General features: G+C 44.1%; 1 protein-coding gene across 5 annotated transcripts in view; it reads right to left on the reverse strand.

Annotated features, from left to right (window-relative positions):
* LOC106563646 (uncharacterized) overlaps window positions 1-19952 on the reverse strand; it is a 35367-nt gene that overhangs the window by 6249 nt on the left and 9166 nt on the right. For all 5 annotated transcript variants that reach the window (XM_014129405.3, XM_014129402.3, XM_014129409.3 and 2 more), the window contains exons 5-7: window positions 19673-19711; window positions 19553-19594; window positions 15555-16899 (exon numbers count right to left, since the gene is read on the reverse strand). In XM_014129405.3, the coding sequence (XP_013984880.3) occupies window positions 15555-16899; window positions 19553-19594; window positions 19673-19711 (1426 nt within the window). The remainder of the gene's footprint in view (window positions 1-15554; window positions 16900-19552; window positions 19595-19672; window positions 19712-19952) is intronic.

A 19952-nucleotide genomic window follows, 5' to 3' on the forward strand; every position in this document is an offset into this window, starting at 1 on the left:
AAGCAGTCCGCTCCGCGGGTTAACTGACTGTGCAGCCATTTGTAGAAAACCTTGGCAACACCTGATCACAGTTGCATGACTTTCCTTCTGCTCTCAAGCCACTGGTCAACACAACGGTGACTGTGTCTGTCTCACTGTGTCTTCAGACAGACCACTGAGACAGGTCGCTGCCACTCTTCACACCCCAGCCCAGCCAATACAAAGAGTAGGAGGAGAAGGGGTGCTGCATTGTCACCCATCAGCACCAAAATATAAGCAGGCCTATCTCTTTAAATACCTCCTCCTTTCTGTCAGGGAGGGAAGGGGCAGAAGTGGGGCACAGGGTAGAATTCCGGAGCGGCTCGTCTGTGCAATGAGCCAGGCCGCAGGGAAGGGGGGGGGGGGGGGGGTCAGGGTTAGGAGGAGGGGGGGATGGTGGGGGGGAAGGAGGGGGGTGTACGGCATGGCGCTGTGTGGAGGCTGGGGGCCCCATAACTTATTAGCTCCGGCCGAACGTCACCCAGGGCCAGTCGCCCAGGGCCAGAGTCGGGAAGTAGCACTGGAATGTGTGTCCTTCCCTCTGAAGGTGAAGAGAGAAGAGAGGAGAGGAAAGCCGAGGGAGAAGAGCACACAAACACACACTCCACGAGCCAGCAGCTGCAGGAGACTGATACACTCGCATGCATGCGTATAAACAATATTCACTACCCCAACCCCCCACCATTGACGGGCATGACTCTAGGTCAATATACACACACATATCTTATACATCAACACATATTAAACCCAAATAAAACCTGTGGAAACACAGAGTAAAATCCCATACATAAAATATGGGCACCTACATGTACAACATTTTACAATTTAGTAATTTAGCAGACGCTCTTATCAAGACTGACTTACAATTAGTGCATTCATCTTAAGATAGCTAGGTGGGACAACCACATATCACAGTCCTAGTAAGTACAACCCCAAATAAATAGAGTATGTACACACAGACATAGCAGTCTCTCTCTGTTTGCCCAGCTCTCATTTGAGAACAGTTGAATATATGCTTTTTTGGTTACAACAGCATTCTGCAGCGATACACCATCCCATCTGGTTTGCGCTTAGTCGGACTATCATTTGTTTTTCAACAGAACAATGACCCAACACAACTCTAGGCTGTTTAAGGACTATTTTACCAAGAAGGAAAGTGATGGAGTGCTGCATCAGATGACCTGGCCTCCACAATCACTTGACCTCAAGCCAATTGAGATGGTTTGGGATGAGTTGGAACACAGAGTGAAGGCAAAGCAGCCAAGAGGTGCTCAGCATATGTGGGAACTCCTTCAAGACTGTTGAAAAAGTATTCCATGTGACTACCTCATGAAGCTGGTTTGAGAGAATGCCAAGAGTGTACAAAGCTGTTAAGGCAAAGGGTGGCTACTTTGAAGAATCTCAAATATAAAATATATTTTTATTTGTTTAAACCTTTTTTGGTTACTATTTGATTCCATGTGTTATTTCATAGTTTTGATGTCTTCACTATTATTGTACAATGTAGAAAATAGTAAAAATTAAGAAAAACCCTTGAATGAGTAGGTACATCCAAACTTTTGACTGGTACTGTATATCACCTGAATGTAAACATGCATGTGTATTTATTCATTTTCTTTACAACAACAACCTCAAACAAATATTCCAATCACATGAACATAATTATGCTGTGTCTTTTCAAGTGCTCAAAGTGGTCACATGGCCATAGCCACTGGAAGAAGGGGTGCTATACCCCCTGAAAAATCTGAATCAAACATATTAATAAAGAATTTAATAAATAGTGCACTGGGCTTTTTACTAGTATTAGCGAACTAATATACAGTGCAATTGGAAAGTATTCAGACCCCATGTCTTTTTCCACATTTTATGTTAGACTTATTCTAAAATGTATTAAATACATTTCTTTCCTCATCGATCTACACACAATACCCCATAATGACAAAGTGAAAACAGGATTAGACATTTTTGCAAATATATTGAAAATAATTAACAAAGTATTTTAAAGTATTCAGACCCTTTGCTATGAGACTTGAAATTGAGCACAGGTGCATCTTGTTTCCATTGATCATCATTGAGATGTTTCTACAACTTGATTGGAGTCCACCTGTGGTAAATTCAAATGATTGGAAAGGCACACCTGTCTATATAAGGTCCCACAGTTGACAGTACATGTCAGAGCAAAAACCAAGCCATGAGGTCGAAGGAATTGTCCGTAGAGCTCCGAAGACATGATTGTGTAGAGTCACAGATCTGGGCAAGGGTACATTGAAGGGAAGCATTGAAGGTCCCCAAGAACACAGTAGCCTCCATCATTCTTAAATGGAAGAAGTGTGGAACCACCAAGACTCTTCCTAGAGCTGGCCACCTGACCAAACTGAGCATTCAGGGGAGAAGGGCCTTGGTCAGGGAGGTGACCAAGAACCCAGTGGTCACTCTGATAGAGCTCTAGAGTTCCTCTGTGGAGATGGGAGAACCTTCCAGAAGGACAATCATGTCTGCAGCACTCCACCAATGGCCAGACGAAAGCCACTCCTCAGTAAAGGCACATGACAGCCCGCTTGGAGTTGACGAAAGGCACCTAAAGGACTCTCAGACCATGAGTAACAAGATTCTCTGGTCTGATGAAACCAAGATTGAACTCTTTGGCCTGAATGCCAAGCGTCATGTCTGGAGGAAACCTGGCACCATCCCTATGGTGAAGCATGGCGGTGGCAGCATCATGCTGTGGGGATGTTTCTCAGGGGCAGGGACTGGGAGACTAGTCAGAATCGAGAGAAAGATGATTAGAGCAAAGTACAGAGAGATCCTTGATCTTCGAACAGGACAATGAACCTAAGCACACAGCCAACACAATGCAGGAGTGGCATCGGGACAAGTCTCTGAATGTCCTTGAGTGGCCCAGCCAGAGCCCGGACCGCTTAAGGATCCGCCCCTTTTTTTTCAATTTTCACCTAAAATGACATACCCAAATTGAAATGCCTGTAGCGAGGATATGCATTTTCTTGGTACCATTTGAAAGGAAACACTTTGAAGTTTGTGGAAATGTGAAAGGAATGTAGGAGAATATAACACAATAGATCTGGTAAAAGATAATACAAAGAAAACAAAACAACTGTTCTTTTGTATTTTTTTGTAACATCTTTGAAATGCAAGAGCAATGCCATATTGTATTATTCCAGCCTAGGTGCAGTTTTGATATGCAAAGTAGTGCATGTGCAAAGTTTTAGACTGTTCCAATTAACCATTGCATTTCTGTTCAAAATGTATCAAGACTGCCCAAATGTACCTAATTTGTTAATTAATAACTCTTCATGTTTAAAATTGTGCACTCTCCTCAAACAATAGCATGGTATTATTTCACAAAAATAGCTACTGTAAATTGGACAGTGCAGTGAGATTAACAAGAATTTAAGCTTTCTGCCCATATCAGATATGTCTATGTCCTGGGAAATGTTCTTGTTACTTACAACCGCATGCTAATCGCATTAGCCTTCGTTAGCTCAACCATCCCGTGGAAGGGACAACGATCCCGAAGATGTTTAACCAAATCTAACATCTCTGGAGAGACCTGAAAATAGCTGTGCAGCGACACTCCCCATCCAACCTGACAGAGCTTGAGAGGATCTGCAGAGAGGAATGTGAGAAACTCCCCAAATATTGCTGTGCCAAGCTTGTAGCGTCATACCCAAGAAGAAGTAATTGGGAGGCGTGTAACTATCACACAATCTATTATGGAAACCACTCATTAGGAATGGATTATGGTTGAGAAAAAGAAAGAAAGAGAGATTGTGAGAGGGAGAGAGAGACAATGAGAGGGAGAGACACAGTGAGAGGGAGAGAGAGAATGTTCCTGACTACAATTGTATCCTATGTGTTGCTCCTCTCCTCTGTTACTCTAGGTCAGTGAAAGAAAAGGAAGTGATGTGGAGAATCAGGGCTCAGCAGCAAAAGGCAGGGAGGAAAAGGAGTTAGAGATGATTGGAGGGATAGAGATGTGGAGTGGGGAGGGAGGAGTGGAGTGAAAGGAGACTGGAGGTAGAGAGAAAGAGGAGGGAGAATAGAGAGAGAGAGGATGAAGCAAAGCAAGAGGAGGAAGCAGAGGGAGAGGAGAAAGAGGGAGGGAAGAGGGAGAGCACACCCGACAGGGGAGCCTATGTTTACATGGCTTGTGTCTGTCCTAAGTCCCATCATTCACCCTTGTACCACACAGCCTGGGCCTAATGTGACAATGGCAGGGGTTTTGGGGTTGTTTCTTAAAATGGTAGGAACTTATACCTTTTCCAGAGCTTGTAATGGATTACACCAAGTAAAGGGGCGGGGTTGACCATCTTGACCAACTGAGGAGCTATTACAATGTTGGGACGCACAGGCAGAAAATGGTGGAAGTATGCCTTTTGGGGGATGCTCAACATTGTCATCATAAATGTGTACATTGTGTGGGGGACCCTGCAGATGCCCCTTCCCAAGAGTGTGGCAACAGAGGGTGTGGACCAAGTTTTAACACATTTGAAAGCAGGTGAAGTTTGAAGGGTGCAAGAGAGGGTGTGTGGTGTGCATCCGGAGTGGACGCAGGGAAAGGGTGGGAGATGTGTAGAAGCCTCCTTTGGGTGCTCAACATGTTCTGTGCCACTTTTCAAGATGGGGCCGTGCTTCCAGAAGTTCCATGACATGTTGTAGGCTAAATGCAAACAAAGTGACAGTGTGAAATAGGAATTTGTCTTACAAATCTTTTATCTCTGAACTGTTGTGTTTTGTATATTCTCGATCAGTCTCTATCTAATACTTGTTGCATTCCCTGAATTGTCAAAGTAGGCTACTATTTCTACATTTTGTGTCAGGCCTGATCTTTACTAAATCTTATTGAGGTAACCTACATTTTTAAATAGTCTGAATAGTTGTTTGCATTTTTTACAGAAGTAAGAATCGTTGTCCGTCAAATAGCTTACCTTGTGTGGGACTTGAAATACTTTCTGAATATTGTCCTCTGGTCACATTTTGGATAATTGTATTTATATGTAAATAATAATATATTATACTTTGAACATTTTAAATGAGTCATTTAGTGAAATTTACTACAATTTAAATACTTTTTGTTGAGTTTCAATAGTTTTTCTCAGTGTCTTCACACAACGGAAGACACAATGAGGGTTATTCCTGTTGACATGGATGTGGTGTCATATTAAAGAAGAGATTGTGCTCTTTAAAACTAAGTTAGCTCAAGAACAAATTACTATTGCAAGTTATTTTGGGTTTGAAATGTTTGAGAAAATTAGCTTTATATTTGAAAATTCTCAGTTATATGCAGCAGCATTCTACAATTATATTGGGTTCTAAAGGGATAAGAACAGTATCTGTCAGGATTCAATAGCTGGAATTGTAAGAGTTACCCTGTCCCTTTTCTCTGCGATTGTCATTCTAATGGATTCCAGAAAGAACAAAACCCTGTCCTCAAATATGTTATGGGCAAAGACAAGCCAACATCAAATATTTTTCTTGATCAAATAACATGGAAAACAACCACTTTATGTGCAGTATTAATTGACCATCCTTACAAACCACTTAGTGCCTTGAAAAAGTATTCACCCCCTTGGCATTTTTCCTATTTTGTTGCATTACAATCTGTAATTTAAATGGATTTTATTTGGATTTCATGTAATGGACATACACAAAATAGCAAAGGGGGTGAAGTGAAATGAAAAAATAACTTGTTCAAAAAAATTCTAAAAAATAATAAACGGAAAAGTGGTGCGTGCATATGTATTCACCCCCTTTGATATGATGCCCCTAAATAAGATCTGGTGCAACCAATTACCTTCAGAAGTCACATAATTAGTTAAATAAAGTCCACCTGTGTGCAATCTAAGTGTCACATGATCTCAGTATATATACACCTGTTCTTAAAGGCCCCGGAGTCTGCAACACCACTAAGCAAGTGGCACCACCAAGCAAGTGGCACCATGAAGACCAAGGAGCTCTCAAAACAGGTCAGGGACAAAGTTGTGGAGAAGTACAGATCAGGGTTGGGTTATAAAAAAAGATCTGAAACTTTGAACATCCCACGGAGCACCATTAAATCCATTATTAAAAAATGGAAAGAATATGGTACTACAACAAATCTGCAAAGAGAGGGCCGCACACCAAAACTCACGGACCAAGCAAGGAGGGCATTAATCAGAGGCAACAAAGAGACCAAAGATGACCCTGAAGGAGCTGAAAACCTCCACAGCAGAGATTGGAGTATCTGTCCATAGGACTACTTTAAGCCGTACACTCCACAGAGCTGGGCTTTACGGAAGAGTGTCCAGAAAAAAAGTATGGTGTTCACCAAAAGGCATGTGGGAGACTCCCCAAACATATGGAAGGAGGTACTCTGGTTAGATGAGACTAAAATGTAGCCATTTGGACATCAAGGAAAATGCTATGTCTGGTGCAAACCCAACACCGCTCATCACTCCGAGAACACCATCCCCACAGTGAAGCATGGTGGTGGCAGCATCATGCTATGGGGATGTTTTTCCTCGGCAGGGACTGGGAAACTGGTCAGAATTGAAGGAATGATGGATGGTGCTAAATACAGGGAAATCCTTGAGGGAAACCTGTTTCAGTCTTCCAGAGATGTGAGACTGGGACGGAGGTTCACCTTCCAGCAGGACAATGACCCTAAGCATACTGCTAAAGCAACACTTGAGTGGTTTAAGGGGAAACATTTAAATGTCTTGGAATGGCCTAGTCAAAGCCCAGACCTCAATCCAATTGAGAATATGTGGTATGACTTAATGATTGCTGTACACCAGCGGAACCCATCCAACTTGAAGGATCTAGAGCAGTTTTGCCTTGAAGAAATGGGCAAAAATCCCAGTGGCTAGATGTGCCAATCTTATAAAGACATACCCCAAGAGACTTGCAGCTGTAATTGCTGCAAAAGGTGGATCTACAAAGTATTGCCTTTGGGGGGGGTGAATAGTTTTGCACGATCAAGTTGTTTTCTTGTCTTATTTCTTGTTTGTTTCACAAGAAAAAATATTTTGCACCTTCAAAGTGGTAGGCATGTTGTGTATTCAAATGATACAAACCTCCCCCAAAAAAATAAATTTAAATTCCAGGTTGTAAGGAAACTAAATAGGAAAAATGCCAAGGTGGATGAATGCTTTCGCAAGCCACTGTAAATGTACATTGCTGTATTGTACATAGGCTGGTCATCTAGTTTTGTACCGTCACCATGAAGAAAAACAATGCACAACACAGTAACTGAGTACATCAAGAGGTCTGTGATGATGTAGCCCAGTTGGTAGAGCATGGTGCTTGCAATGCTAGGGTTGTGGGTTCAATTCCCACAGGGGACCAGTACAAAAAAGCATTACAAATGTATGCAAACTTCTGTAAGTTGCTCTGGATAACAGTGTCTACTAAATTGGAAAAGCAATGAATACACCATTTCAGTTCCCCAGCAAGAATGGCGCTCTAACAGATGGCGGAATTAACAAAGAGTCACTGACAACAACCAAACAAAACAGGTGGGGTTGGCCTGCCATACTACTAAGATGGCCTGCCATACTACTATCGTGAGCCAACCTCAGTATCTCTAGTTGGAGCGTAACTGGAACGACAATTTGAGATACACTGGGCCAATCGTCTTGCCCAGAAGTGGCGCGAGAATGCCGTCTCTGTCAAACTAACCCACACAAACTTTATCAAACACCTCCTCTGGACGCATCTCAGCAACAACAGGGGAGAGGGAAACATCTTTACACTGTTCCGCAATCAGCTGCATCCTAGACATCAAAGTTTCAACTTTAGGGACCCTCTCTTCCTTCAGCGGTACTACAAACTCGCACATCTTTCAGTTTTGAAAGGAGAGGTCAACCCAGGTTTAGCAAAATCAGGATCGCCCATAAACATAAGACAGATCGACCATGGTGAGATTGCTGACATCCTCCTCAACACTAGACTTGATCCCGGCGACTTTCTTAGGCAAGGCACGTGTAACAGCACGCGTTGGGAACACTCTAGGGTACTTTTCTGATAACCTAATTCCTCTTCTCTGGGTTCTTTACAAAACTACAGGATTTTGCACGACCTTCCCGCCAGCCAAATTGTTTCCCAAAATTAATGTTTCCCCTTCATCGGTAGGCTAGGCGTCAACGGAACCAGAAAAAAGATCAGACTTGAGTTCCATATTTTACAAAGGAACTTCCATGCAACTTATCTCCATGCTTGTACTAACACACTAGCCAGTTGCTGAAGTGTCAGACAAAGGCAAAACACCCTCCAAAATGAAGGATTCTCACTGGCTGCTTAACAGCATCGCCACTCTGCAGAGACACAAACCCGTTTGAAACAAAGGGTTCATCTGATCTAAAATCTTGTTTAGGAGATACACTGCTCCCAACCAGAGACTTAATGGGCTGGAGTGCTCCCACAAGAAGAAACTGCTTTTTCTCTCTCATTCTTTGGCTTCAACTTAGGACACAGAGACAATGTGTCCTTTCTCATGGTAGTAATGACTAACTGGCGGATACGAAAACCCAGTTTTCTGACGATCTTTATCTTTGGGCACTGTAGAAATGGACTGAAACCTTGCAGTAGGAGGTGACTTCTCTGGATTTCTTTTTGCGTAGGGATAACTACTGGATGTTTTGTATGTGAAGGTAGTTTGAACACTAACTAATCTGCAAGAACTGCAGCTTTCTCAAAAGTGAGATCCTTGTGCTCATAAATGTAGGTTGCAACCCTTTTGTGAAGGGAATTTAACTGCTTGAGAATTATGAGTGTCTTTAAATCCTCAAGGTCCATGACCTCTTGAGAACCACAGCACCGATCAAAAAGCCGTGCTTGTTCCCTTTAAATTCAACATGCGTTGTGATTGTCTTTTGTAATTTACAGAACTGTTGTCTGAATGCCTCTGGGACCAACTCGTAAGCCCGAAGGATAGCCCAAAGGATAGCAGCTTTAACAGTGTCATAATCGGAACTCTGGTCAAGAGATAAAGCGCCGCACACTTTCTGAACCTTTCTCAAAAGAACACTTCGGAGGAGCAGTGACCAAATATCTCGCAGACATTTTAGGGATGTGGCAATTTGCTCAAACAGAGTAAAATATACATCCACCTATTTTTCATTGAAAGGCAGTACAAGCTTGCTGTTCAGACCAAGATCAAACTCTGTTAAGGGTGCAGGATGGCCTGACCGTGATTTGGAGTGTTTCCAGATCTACAGTGCATTCGGAAAGTATTCAGACCCCTTGACTGTTTCCACATTTTGCTACATTACAGCCTTATTCTAAAATTGATTTTTTTAAATTATAATAATCTAACGTCATACACAAGACTCAAGGCTGTAATCGCTGCCAAAGGTGCTTCAACAAAGTACATAGTACAGGGTCTGAATTCTTATGTAAATAAGGTATTTCAGTTTTTTTAAATTAGCAAACATTTCTAAACCTGCTTTTGCTTTGTCATTATGGGGTATTGTGTGTAGATTTATGAGGAAAAAAGTAATTGAATCAATTTTAGAATAAGGCTGTAACGTAACAAAATGTATAAAAGTCAAGGGGTCTGAATACTTTCCGAATGCACTGTATCTCTTGTAGGCGAATGGCATGCATACGTTCCTGATGTCTTTCCCTGTGCTCAAGCTCATTTATTTTGCTTCAATTTTGCCTTTAGTTCTACCTCTCTCAGTTGCATGTCTATGGGGTGTACTCTACGACCTGTAGGACCCTTTTCATCAACCTCCCTCTCCGGAAGGATTTCCTCCTCCACCAAAGCAGTACCAATCAACTCTTTGACTACTGCTTTTGGATCGCCAGGTGCCACCTTGATGTCATAATGTTTTTGGATCACCAGGTGCCACCTTGATGTCATAATGCTTTGAAATGACACACAGATTTGCCTTTGTACATTTAGCTAGCATCTCCCATGTAGGGTTTTCCACAAATGCTTCCAACTTAAAGTCTATGGCTTTAGTTTTAAGCCTGTGTGTTCATGCAGCTTGCAAAAGGATTTCAATCTTATAACACATTTGGGTGGATGTCAGTAACAGAAACTCTACCACAAAAGTGTATTTTGAACACAAATATCTGAGCACAGCAGAGCTTCATAGTAGGTGATTAGAGCGACTACCATACTCATGGGAAACTATATCTGACAGTTGTGGCTGCTTTGCGTGATGTATTGTTGTTTCTACCATCTTGCCTTTGTGCTGTTGTCTGTGCCCAATAATGTTTGTACCATGTTTTGTGCTGCTAACATGTTGTGCTGCTGCCATGTTGTGTTGCTACCCTGTTGTTGTTATGTGGTGTTGCTGCCATGCTATGTTGTTGTCTTAGGTCTCACTTTATATAGTGTTGTGGTGTCTCTCTGGTCATGATACGTGTTTCGTCCAATATATTTATTTGTAATCCCAGCCCCTGTTCCCGCAGGAGGCCTTTTGCCTTTTTGTCTGCTGCTGGATAAACATGTGTTATGGCTTTACACCCCCTGCTATATTGTGGATAAAGAGTTACCCGTCTACCAGAACACAGAGGGTGTTCTTAAATGGAAGTCTCTCCAACATAATCCAGGTAGAATCAGGAATTCCCCAGGGCAGCTGTCTAGGCCCCTTACTTTTTTCAATCTTTACTAACGACATGCCGCTGTCTTTGAGTAAAGCCAGTGTGTCCATGTATGCGGATGACTCAACACTATACACGTCAGCTACCACAGTGACTGAAATGACTGCAACACTTAACATAGAGCTGCAGTTAGCACACAGCTCAGACACCCATGCATACCACACAAGACATGCCACCAGAGGTCTCTTAACAGTCTCCAAATCCAGAACAGACTATGGGAGGTGCACAGTACTACATAGAGCCATGACTACATGGAACTCCATTCCACATCCGGTAACTGATGCCAGCAGTAGAATCAGTTAAGAAAAAAATATATACACCTCATGGAACAGTGGGGACTGTGAAGCAACACAAACATTAGCACAGACAAATACATACACACATGATAACATATGCTCTATTCATATACGTACACATGGTTTTTGTGCTGTAGTTATGTGGTAGTGGAGTAGGGGCCTGAGGGCACACAGTGTGTTGTGAAATCTGTTCTACAATTTTAAAAACATTACAATACATTTATAACTGCCTTACTTTGTCCGGACACCAGGAAGAGTAGCTGGTGCCTTGGCAGCAGCTAATGGCGATCCATAATTAATACAAAATACATAGAAATAAGTTGCATTTGCAAAGTATTTCAAGAAATTGGAAAACATATCAAGTAAGCATTTTTATATTCCACAAGTATGAACTGTTTTGTACAGATAATTATCAAATCAAATTTTAAGTCACTTGCGCCGAGTACAACAGTGAAATGCTTACTTACGAGCTCCTAACCAACAGTGCAGTTTCCAAAAAATGCAGATAAGAATAAGAGATGGAAGTAACAAGTAATAAAGTAAAAAGAAATAACAATATATACAGGGGGATGCCGGTACAGAGTCAATGTGCGTGCACCGGTTGGTTGAGGTAGTATGTACAGTTGAAGTCGGAAGTTTACATACATTTAGGTTGGAGTCATTAATACTGGTTTTTGAACCACTACACACATTTCTTGTTAACAAACTATAGTTTTGGCAAATCGGTTAGGACATCTACTGTGTGCGTGACACAAGTAATTTTTCCAACAATTGTTTACAGACAGATTATTTCACTTATACTTCACTGTATCACAATTCCAGTGGGTCAGAAGTTTACATACACTAAGTTGACTGTGCCTTTAAACAGCTTGGAAAATTCCAGAAAATTATATCATTGCTTTAGAAGCTTCTGATTGGCTAATTGACATCATTTGAGTCAATTGGAGGTATGTATTCAAGGCCTACCTTCAAACTCAGTGCCTCTTTGCTTGACATCATGGGAAAATCAAAAGAAATCAGCCAAGACCTCAGAAAAAAATGGTAGACCTCCACAATTCTGATTCATACTTAGGAGCAATTTCCAGACGCCTGAAGGTACTATGTTCATCTCTACAAACAATAGCACGCAAGTATAAACACCATCGGACAAACAGCCGTCATACCGCTCAGGAAGGAGATGCGTTCTGTCTCCTATAGATGAACGTACTTTGGTGCGAAAACTGAAAATCAATCCCAGAACAACAGCAAAGGATGCTGGAGGAAACAGGTACAAAATTATCTATATCCACAGTATGACGAGTCGTATATCGACATAACCTGAAAGGTTGCTCAGCAAGGAAGAAGCCACTGCTCCAAAACCGAGATAAAAAAGCCAGACTACGGTTTGCAACTGCACATGGGGACAAAGATTGTACTTTTTGGAGAAATAACCTCTGGTCTGATGAAACAAAAATATAACTGCTTGGGCATAATGACCATCGTTATGTTTGGATGAAAAAGGGGGAGGCTTGCAAGCCGAAGAACACCATCCCAACCGTGAATCAAGGGGGTGGCAGCATCATGTTGTGGGGGTGCTTTGTTGCAGGAGGGACAGGTGCACTTCACAAAATAGATGGCATCATGAGGCAGGAAAATTCTGTGGATATATTGAAGCAACATCTCAAGACATCAGTCAGGAAGTTAAAGCTTGGTCGCAAATGGGTCTTCCAAATGGACAATGACCCCAAGCATACTTCCAAAGTTGTGGCAAAATGGCTTAAGGACAACAAAGTCAAGGTATTGGAGTGGCCATGATAAAGCCCTGACCTCAATCCTATAGAAAGTGTGTGGACAGAACTGAGAAAGTGTGTGCGAGCAAGGAGGCCTACAAATCTGACTCAGTTACACCAGCTCTGTCAGGAGGAATGGCCCAAAATTCACCAAACCTACTGTGGGAAGCTTGTGAAAGGCTACCCGAAATGTTTGACCCAAGTTAAACAATTTAAAGGCAATGCTACCAAATACTAATTGAGTGTATGTAAACTTCTGACCCACTGGGAATGTGATGAAAGAAATAAAAGCTGAAATAAATCATTCTCACTACTATTATTCTGACATCTCACATTCTTAAAATAAAGTGGTGATCCTAACTGACCTAAGACAGGGAATTTTTACTAGGATAAAATGTCAGGAATGAGTTTAAATGTATTTGGCTAAGGTGTATGTAAACTTCTGACTTCAACTGTACATGTAGGTAGAGTAATTAAAGTGACTATGCATAGATGACAACAGAGAGTGGTGTGGAGAGGGGGGGGCAATGCAAATAGTCTGTGTAACCATTTGACTAGATTTTCAGGAGTCTTATGGCTTGGGGGTAGAAGCTGTTTAGAAGCCTCTTGGACCTAAACTTGGCGCTCCAGTATCGCTTGCCGTGCGGTAGCAGAGAGAACAGTCTGAGACAAGGGTGGCTGGAGTCTTTGACAATTTTTAGGAACTTCCTCTAACACCGCCTGGTATAGAGGTCCTGGATAGCAGGAAGCTTGGCCCCAGTGATGTACTGGGCCGTACGCACTACCCTTTGTAGTGCCTTGCGGTCGGAGGCCCGAGCGGTTGCCATACCAGGCAGTGATGCAACCAGTCAGGATGCTCTCGATGGTGCAGCTGTAGAACCTTCTGAGGACCCATGCCAAATCTTTTCCTTCTCCTGAGGGGGAATAGGTTTTGTCGTGCCCGCTTCACGACTGTCTTGGTGTGCTTGGACCATGTTAGTTTGTTGGTGATGTGGTTACCAAGGAACTTGAAGCTCTCAACCTGCTCCACTGCAGCCCTGTCAATGAGAATGGGTGCGTGCTCGGTCCTCTTTTTCCTGTAGTCCACAATCCTCTCCTTTGTCTTGATCACGTTGAGGGAGAGGTTGTTGTCCTGGCACCACATGGCTAGGTCTCTGACCTCCTCCCTATAGGCTGTCTCGTTGTTGTCAGTGATCAGGCCTACCACTGTTGTGTCATCGGCAAATGTAATGATGTTGTAGGAGTCGTGCCTGGCCGTGCAGTCATGAGTGAACAGAGAGTACTGGAAGAGGCTGAGCACGCACCCCTGAGGGGCCCCTGTGTTGAGGATCAGCGTGGCGGATATGTTGTTACCTACCCTTACCACCTGGGGGCAGCCCGTCAGGAAGTTCAGGATCCAGTTGCAGAGGGAGGTGTTGAGTCCCAGGGTCCTTAGCTTATTGATGAGCTTTGAGGGCACTATGGTGTTGAACGCTGAGCTGTAGTCAATGAATAGCATTCTCACATAGGTGTTCCTTTTGTCCAGGTGTGAAAGGGCAGTGTGGAGTGCAATATCTGTGGATCTGTTGGGGTGGCGATATGCAAATTGGGTGGGTCTAGGGTTTCTGGGATGATGGTGTTGATTTGAGCCATGACCAGCCTTTCAAAGCACTTCATGGCGAGCCATTCTCAAGTTACAAATGCTGGTAAGTACTGAATTACCTGAATTACAGGTACCTCAGCCAAGACAAATAAACACAATCATTCACCTCGTTGTAAGGTTAGTATATTTCCAGCCGGTAGAGACTAGAGGCTGGGTTTTGTTCCTACTAACTCCGGTGGAGGACTGGCTGCAGTGTGATCAGTCTTCCACTGGGTGGTGCTGGTCTAGCTCCCCTGTCTGTCGGTCTGGTTTGTGAACTGGGCCAGGGATGCGGGCAGCTTATCAAAACCACCAGCCTTTTCCTGATCAGCTAGAGGAACATGGTCCAAACACTGCTAATTAGACTGACACTAAACTCACTCCTAATATTAGATAGTTAGGGAAAACTAGACAACCTAAGATACTGAGGATTTCTATGGAAAAGGGGAGGCCAAATGAACTCAGTTCCTGCAACAAGAAACATAGTTAAGCTCCAAGGGCAAAGCCATGAAAACTATATGTGAGGGTCAGAGACATAAGATATCTAATCACAATCATACACTGATACAAGTCATGTTGTAGGGACTGTGGAAAACTACAGACAAGGAGACATAAGAAAGAAAGAAAGAAAGAAAGAAAGAAAGAAAGAAAGAAAGAAAGAAAGAAAGAAAGAAAGAAAGAAAGAAAGAAAGAAAGAAAGAAAGAAAGAAAGAAAGAAAGAAAGAAAGAAAGAAAGAAAGAAAGAAGAGAAAGAGAAGAGGGGATGTGTGACCATGACACAATCACAGTCACACTGGTTTCCTCCCCCTAAGGCTGGCCTGCTTTTAGTCTGCCAGTTCATAAAGACTCCAGTGGGCTGAGGCAGTGATTGGCTAGGACACTGGGCTAGGAAAATAAACCCAACTCACTAACCACAGTAAGAACCTACACTGAAGGTGTCTGCAGCAGAACCATGAACTGTCCATTATTCAACACACCAGGTGAAAGTGCTTCAAAGACAGATAATCATTCTCACATAGCCCCCAGGTGGCAGGGAAGAGAACTGCCTGTCATGACTTCATTAACATTGTGTGAAAGTGTGAAGTAAAACTGTGCAGGTGCTCTGGTGTCTACATGCTTCCGGATTTTGAGGCCAGAATCTGTTTCTCCCACCATAATCATTCACAACAATCTCAATATATTCAGCTCAGTGTTGTAATGTGAGGGGACTCAATCACCCATGCTGCTCCACTATCTTACCTCTGCTGCTGGGCGTCTCCTGGGGGTGGAGTCTGGTTGTAAAGGACAGCGGTGTGACAGTGGTCTTCTCTGCAGTATGTGTTTTGGCGGTGCTCTTCTTCAGAGCTTCTCTTATGGCCGTGCTGCTAGCCACAGGGGATGGAGTGACGGTCCTGTGGAAAGGGGACGGTGTATAGATGCTAGGGACAGGGGACCGAGTGGTACTGGGGACAGGGGACCGAGTGGTACTGGGGACAGGGGACCGAGTGGTACTGGGGACAGGGGACCGAGTGGTACTGGGGACAGGGGAGGGTGAGACACTGGGGACAGGGGACCGAGTGGTACTGGGGACAGGGGACCGAGTGGTACTGGGGACAGGGGAGGGTGAGACACTGCGGACAGGGGACCGAGTGGTACTGGGGACAGGGGACCGAGTGGTACTGGGGACAGGGGAGGGTGAGACACTGGGGACAGGGGAGGGTGAGACACTGGGGACAGGGGAGGGTGAGACACTGGGGACAGGGGAGGGTGAGACACTGGGGACAGGAGACATTTTGACACTGCTTGGGACATTGGACAGTGTGATGGGGCTAGGGACAGGGGACAATGTGATGGGACTAGGGACAGGGGACAGTGTGACGGTCTTCTCTGACGCGTGTGATTTGGCAGTGCTCTTTTCTAGAGCATCTCTGATGGCATTACTGCTGGGGACAAGAGGCAGTATGACACTGCTACTGGGGACAGGAGAAGGTATGACACTGCTGCTGGGGACAGGAGAAGGTATGACACTGCTGCTGGGGACAGGAGAAGGTATGACACTGCTGCTGGGGACAGGAGAAGGTATGACACTGCTGCTGGGGACAGGAGAAGGTATGACACTGCTGCTGGGGACAGGAGAAGGTATGACACTGCTGCTGGGGACAGGAGAAGGTATGACACTGCTGCTGGGGACAGGAGAAGGTATGACACTGCTGCTGGGGACAGGAGAAGGTATGACACTGCTGCTGGGGACAGGAGACGGTATGACACTGCTGCTGGGGACAGGAGACGGTATGACACTGTTGGTTACAGGGGATAGTGTTATGATGCTAGGGAAAGCAGACGGTGTGATGGTTTTGGGGACAGAAAACGGTGTGATGGTAGGAACAGGGGTTATGGTCTTGGGGACATGAGACGGTGTGACAGTGGGGACAGGGGATGGAGTGGAGCTTGGTACAGAGGACGGTGTGATGGTCTTGGGGATAGAGGACAGTGTGGTACCCAGCCTCAGGTTGGAAGGGCCAGCTCTGGGGTGAGGTCTGTAGGACAGGAGGACTGGAGTTTCCTGTGGACCATCTACTTCTACATCCTGCTGCAACTCAGCCTGCTGGGGAACAGGAAAAAACAGTCAGATTCATATGCATCATTTTATATATAACATTTCTTCTACCGGAACCAAATGTATTTATGTTACTGAAAGGTTTGATGGAATGCTTCCAGTGACAACATCACACTCCACCCAAATTGAATACTTCAATATTCTCTCTCTCCCCCCACCCCCCACTGTAGCAGCAGCACCAAATACAACTACATCAGCAGTACCAAATCAGTCCCCTCTCTCGATCTCACAAACAAATATCAACCACAAATAACCACTGCCAGATGTCTGAGTCACTGAGCCATTTGTACAGTTAAGATTGACAACCTGAATTCTACAAACCATAGAATCTCTGTCTCTTAGTTCAATCAGATGAAATAAAAGTGTGGGGTTGTGCATTGAGACATTGACATGGGTTGGGCAGAGACGTGCAGTGGCATGTTTGCGATGAGTCTTGGGTAAGGATGAAGTGATAGAGGGAGAGTTTTGTCCTGCGGTTCAGCTTGGCTGCATTAGGAGAAGAGAGGAAAGGAGAGCTCCCCTGCCCAAACCTCAGGAGACAATCCCACAATCCCATCCATCTGTGACTGACGCACTCCTCGTCTCTGGTGTTTCAGTTCCCTGATCAAGTTTAATAACCATCTGCTCCAGGGGAGTGTGTGTAAGTTGCTCTTACACACACACACACACACACACACACACACACACACACACCACACACACACACACACACACACACACACACACACACACACACACACACAATCAAAATACCCCCTTTCCCCAGTCCCACCCCAGTCCCATTGCAGCCTGTGGTAGAGAGTGATGACAGACATACTGGAGGGCCGCTACAGATCAGCTGCTCCCCCAAACAGACAGAGAAAGATGGGTGAGACGGCAAGGCCAGAACAGAGAGACAGGAGAGAGAGGTTAGAGAGGCAGGAGAGAGAGGTTAGAGAGGCAGGAGAGAGAGGTTAGAGAGACAGGAGAGAGAGGTTAGAGAGACAGGAGAGAGAGGTTAGAGAGGCAGGAGAGAGAGGTTAGAGAGACAGGAGAGAGAGGTTAGAGAGACAGGAGAGAGAGGTTAGCGAGGCAGGAGAGAGAGGTTAGAGAGACAGGAGAGAGAGGTTAGAGAGACAGGAGAGAGAGGTTAGAGAGACAGGAGAGAGAGGTTAGAGAGACAGGAGAGAGAGGTTAGCGAGGCAGGAGAGAGAGGTTAGAGAGACAGGAGAGAGGTTAGAGAGGCAGGAGAGAGAGGTTAGAGAGGCAGGAGAGAGAGGTTAGAGAGGCAGGAGAGAGAGGTTAGAGAGGCAGGAGAGAGAGGTTAGAGAGGCAGGAGAGAGAGGTTAGAGAGACAGGAGAGAGAGGTTAGAGAGACAGGAGAGAGAGGTTAGAGAGGCAGGAGAGAGAGGTTAGAGAGGCAGGAGAGAGAGGTTAGAGAGGCAGGAGAGAGAGGTTAGAGAGGCAGGAGAGAGAGGTTAGAGAGACAGGAGAGAGAGGTTAGAGAGGCAGGAGAGAGAGGTTAGAGAGACAGGAGAGAGGTTAGAGAGGCAGGAGAGAGAGGTTAGAGAGGCAGGAGAGAGAGGTTAGAGAGACAGCGGTGAGAAAGAGGACCTGGAGAGAGAGTGGGAGAGAGAGTGGGTGCCACTGTCCAGAAGCAATGCGTGATAGCTGTAACCTGCCACTACTTTTTATTTATTGTCACATACGGTACAGGTGCAGTTTTACAGGGTCAGCCATAGTAGTACCTCACCCCTGGAGCAAATTAGATTAAAGTGCCTTGCTCAAGGGCACATCAACAGATTTTTCACCTTGTCGGCTTGGGGAATCCAACCAGCAACCTTTTGGTTACTGGCCTAATGCTCTAACCACTAGGCTACCTGTAGCCCATAATGTGTTACTTTCTCAACCCCATACCTGGCCAGAAATACTAGAAGCTTAACATTGTGCTTTCCCGTCGTTGGTTACATGACAATTGATGGTATGCCACAGATGATATCATTATTGCTGTTCAGGAAGTGACAATAAGATGACCTTTCCCGTCACTAACTCAACCTTACTCAGAAACTGTGCATAGCGTTATACCTTAAAGGGGCAATCTGCAATTGCAACATACATTTTTGGACTTCTAAATTAACGATATTCTTGAAGAATATAACATATAAATGCCTACTATGGCTGACCCTGTAAAAACAACACATTTCACTGCACCTATCCGGTGTGTGACAAAACTTTTTTTATTTTTTATCTGTCGGAACCCAAAATATAAGCTTATTTTACTCCAATGTTTGTAAACAAAGTAAATCTATTGTAAACAAACACTTTATAGCCTCAAAACATGACTACAACTATAATTTTGATATCATGGATGGTCAGTCCTTGTATCCATAGCTCTGTCTATGAATTTGTGGTTATATTTCTCAAGCCCCATCACTCAGCTGTTTACTAAAACAAGTGGTGAAATGACCGCTTTGTTATTGAACTCCGGATTGGCCCTAAATTAATGTAGCATATATTTTTATCCAATCAACATAAGAGGTACCACACTAGTATATCTAACTTTAAACAAAAGTTAATCCTAAAAACAAATGCCCTTATAATGTAATAGTATAAGACAAACCCTTTACAGAACCCAAACTCAGAAATCCGTTATAATACTTACTTTTTCCACTGCTGCAGGTGGCTGCTGCTCACTCACTGCCACCTGTGGGTTGAACACACAAACACAGGCATTACAGAGTGAGCCAAGACACAGACAGTAACGTGCAGTACACAAACATACCTGTAGAGGGGGCAATGTCCTCACTTCCTCACTGTTCTCCTGTTGGAAAAGCAGGAACATGTCAGTTGAGCTGACAGATCAAAACACACTTTACATTTTCTGACAAGAACCTGCTAGGTGTTTGACATTTTTTGAATCAAGTATTCTTACTTAGAAAAATGTAAGCACACCGAAGACCACATAGGCATATTTAATTTAGATTCATTTCTTATGTGCTTATTCAGACTGTTCTACACAGAACAAAAATATATACGCAACATGTAGTGTTGGTCCCATGTTT

The sequence above is a fragment of the Salmo salar genome, chromosome 11 (assembly GCF_965601325.2).
Source record: "Salmo salar chromosome 11, fSalSal1, whole genome shotgun sequence".
NCBI lineage: Eukaryota > Metazoa > Chordata > Actinopteri > Salmoniformes > Salmonidae > Salmo > Salmo salar.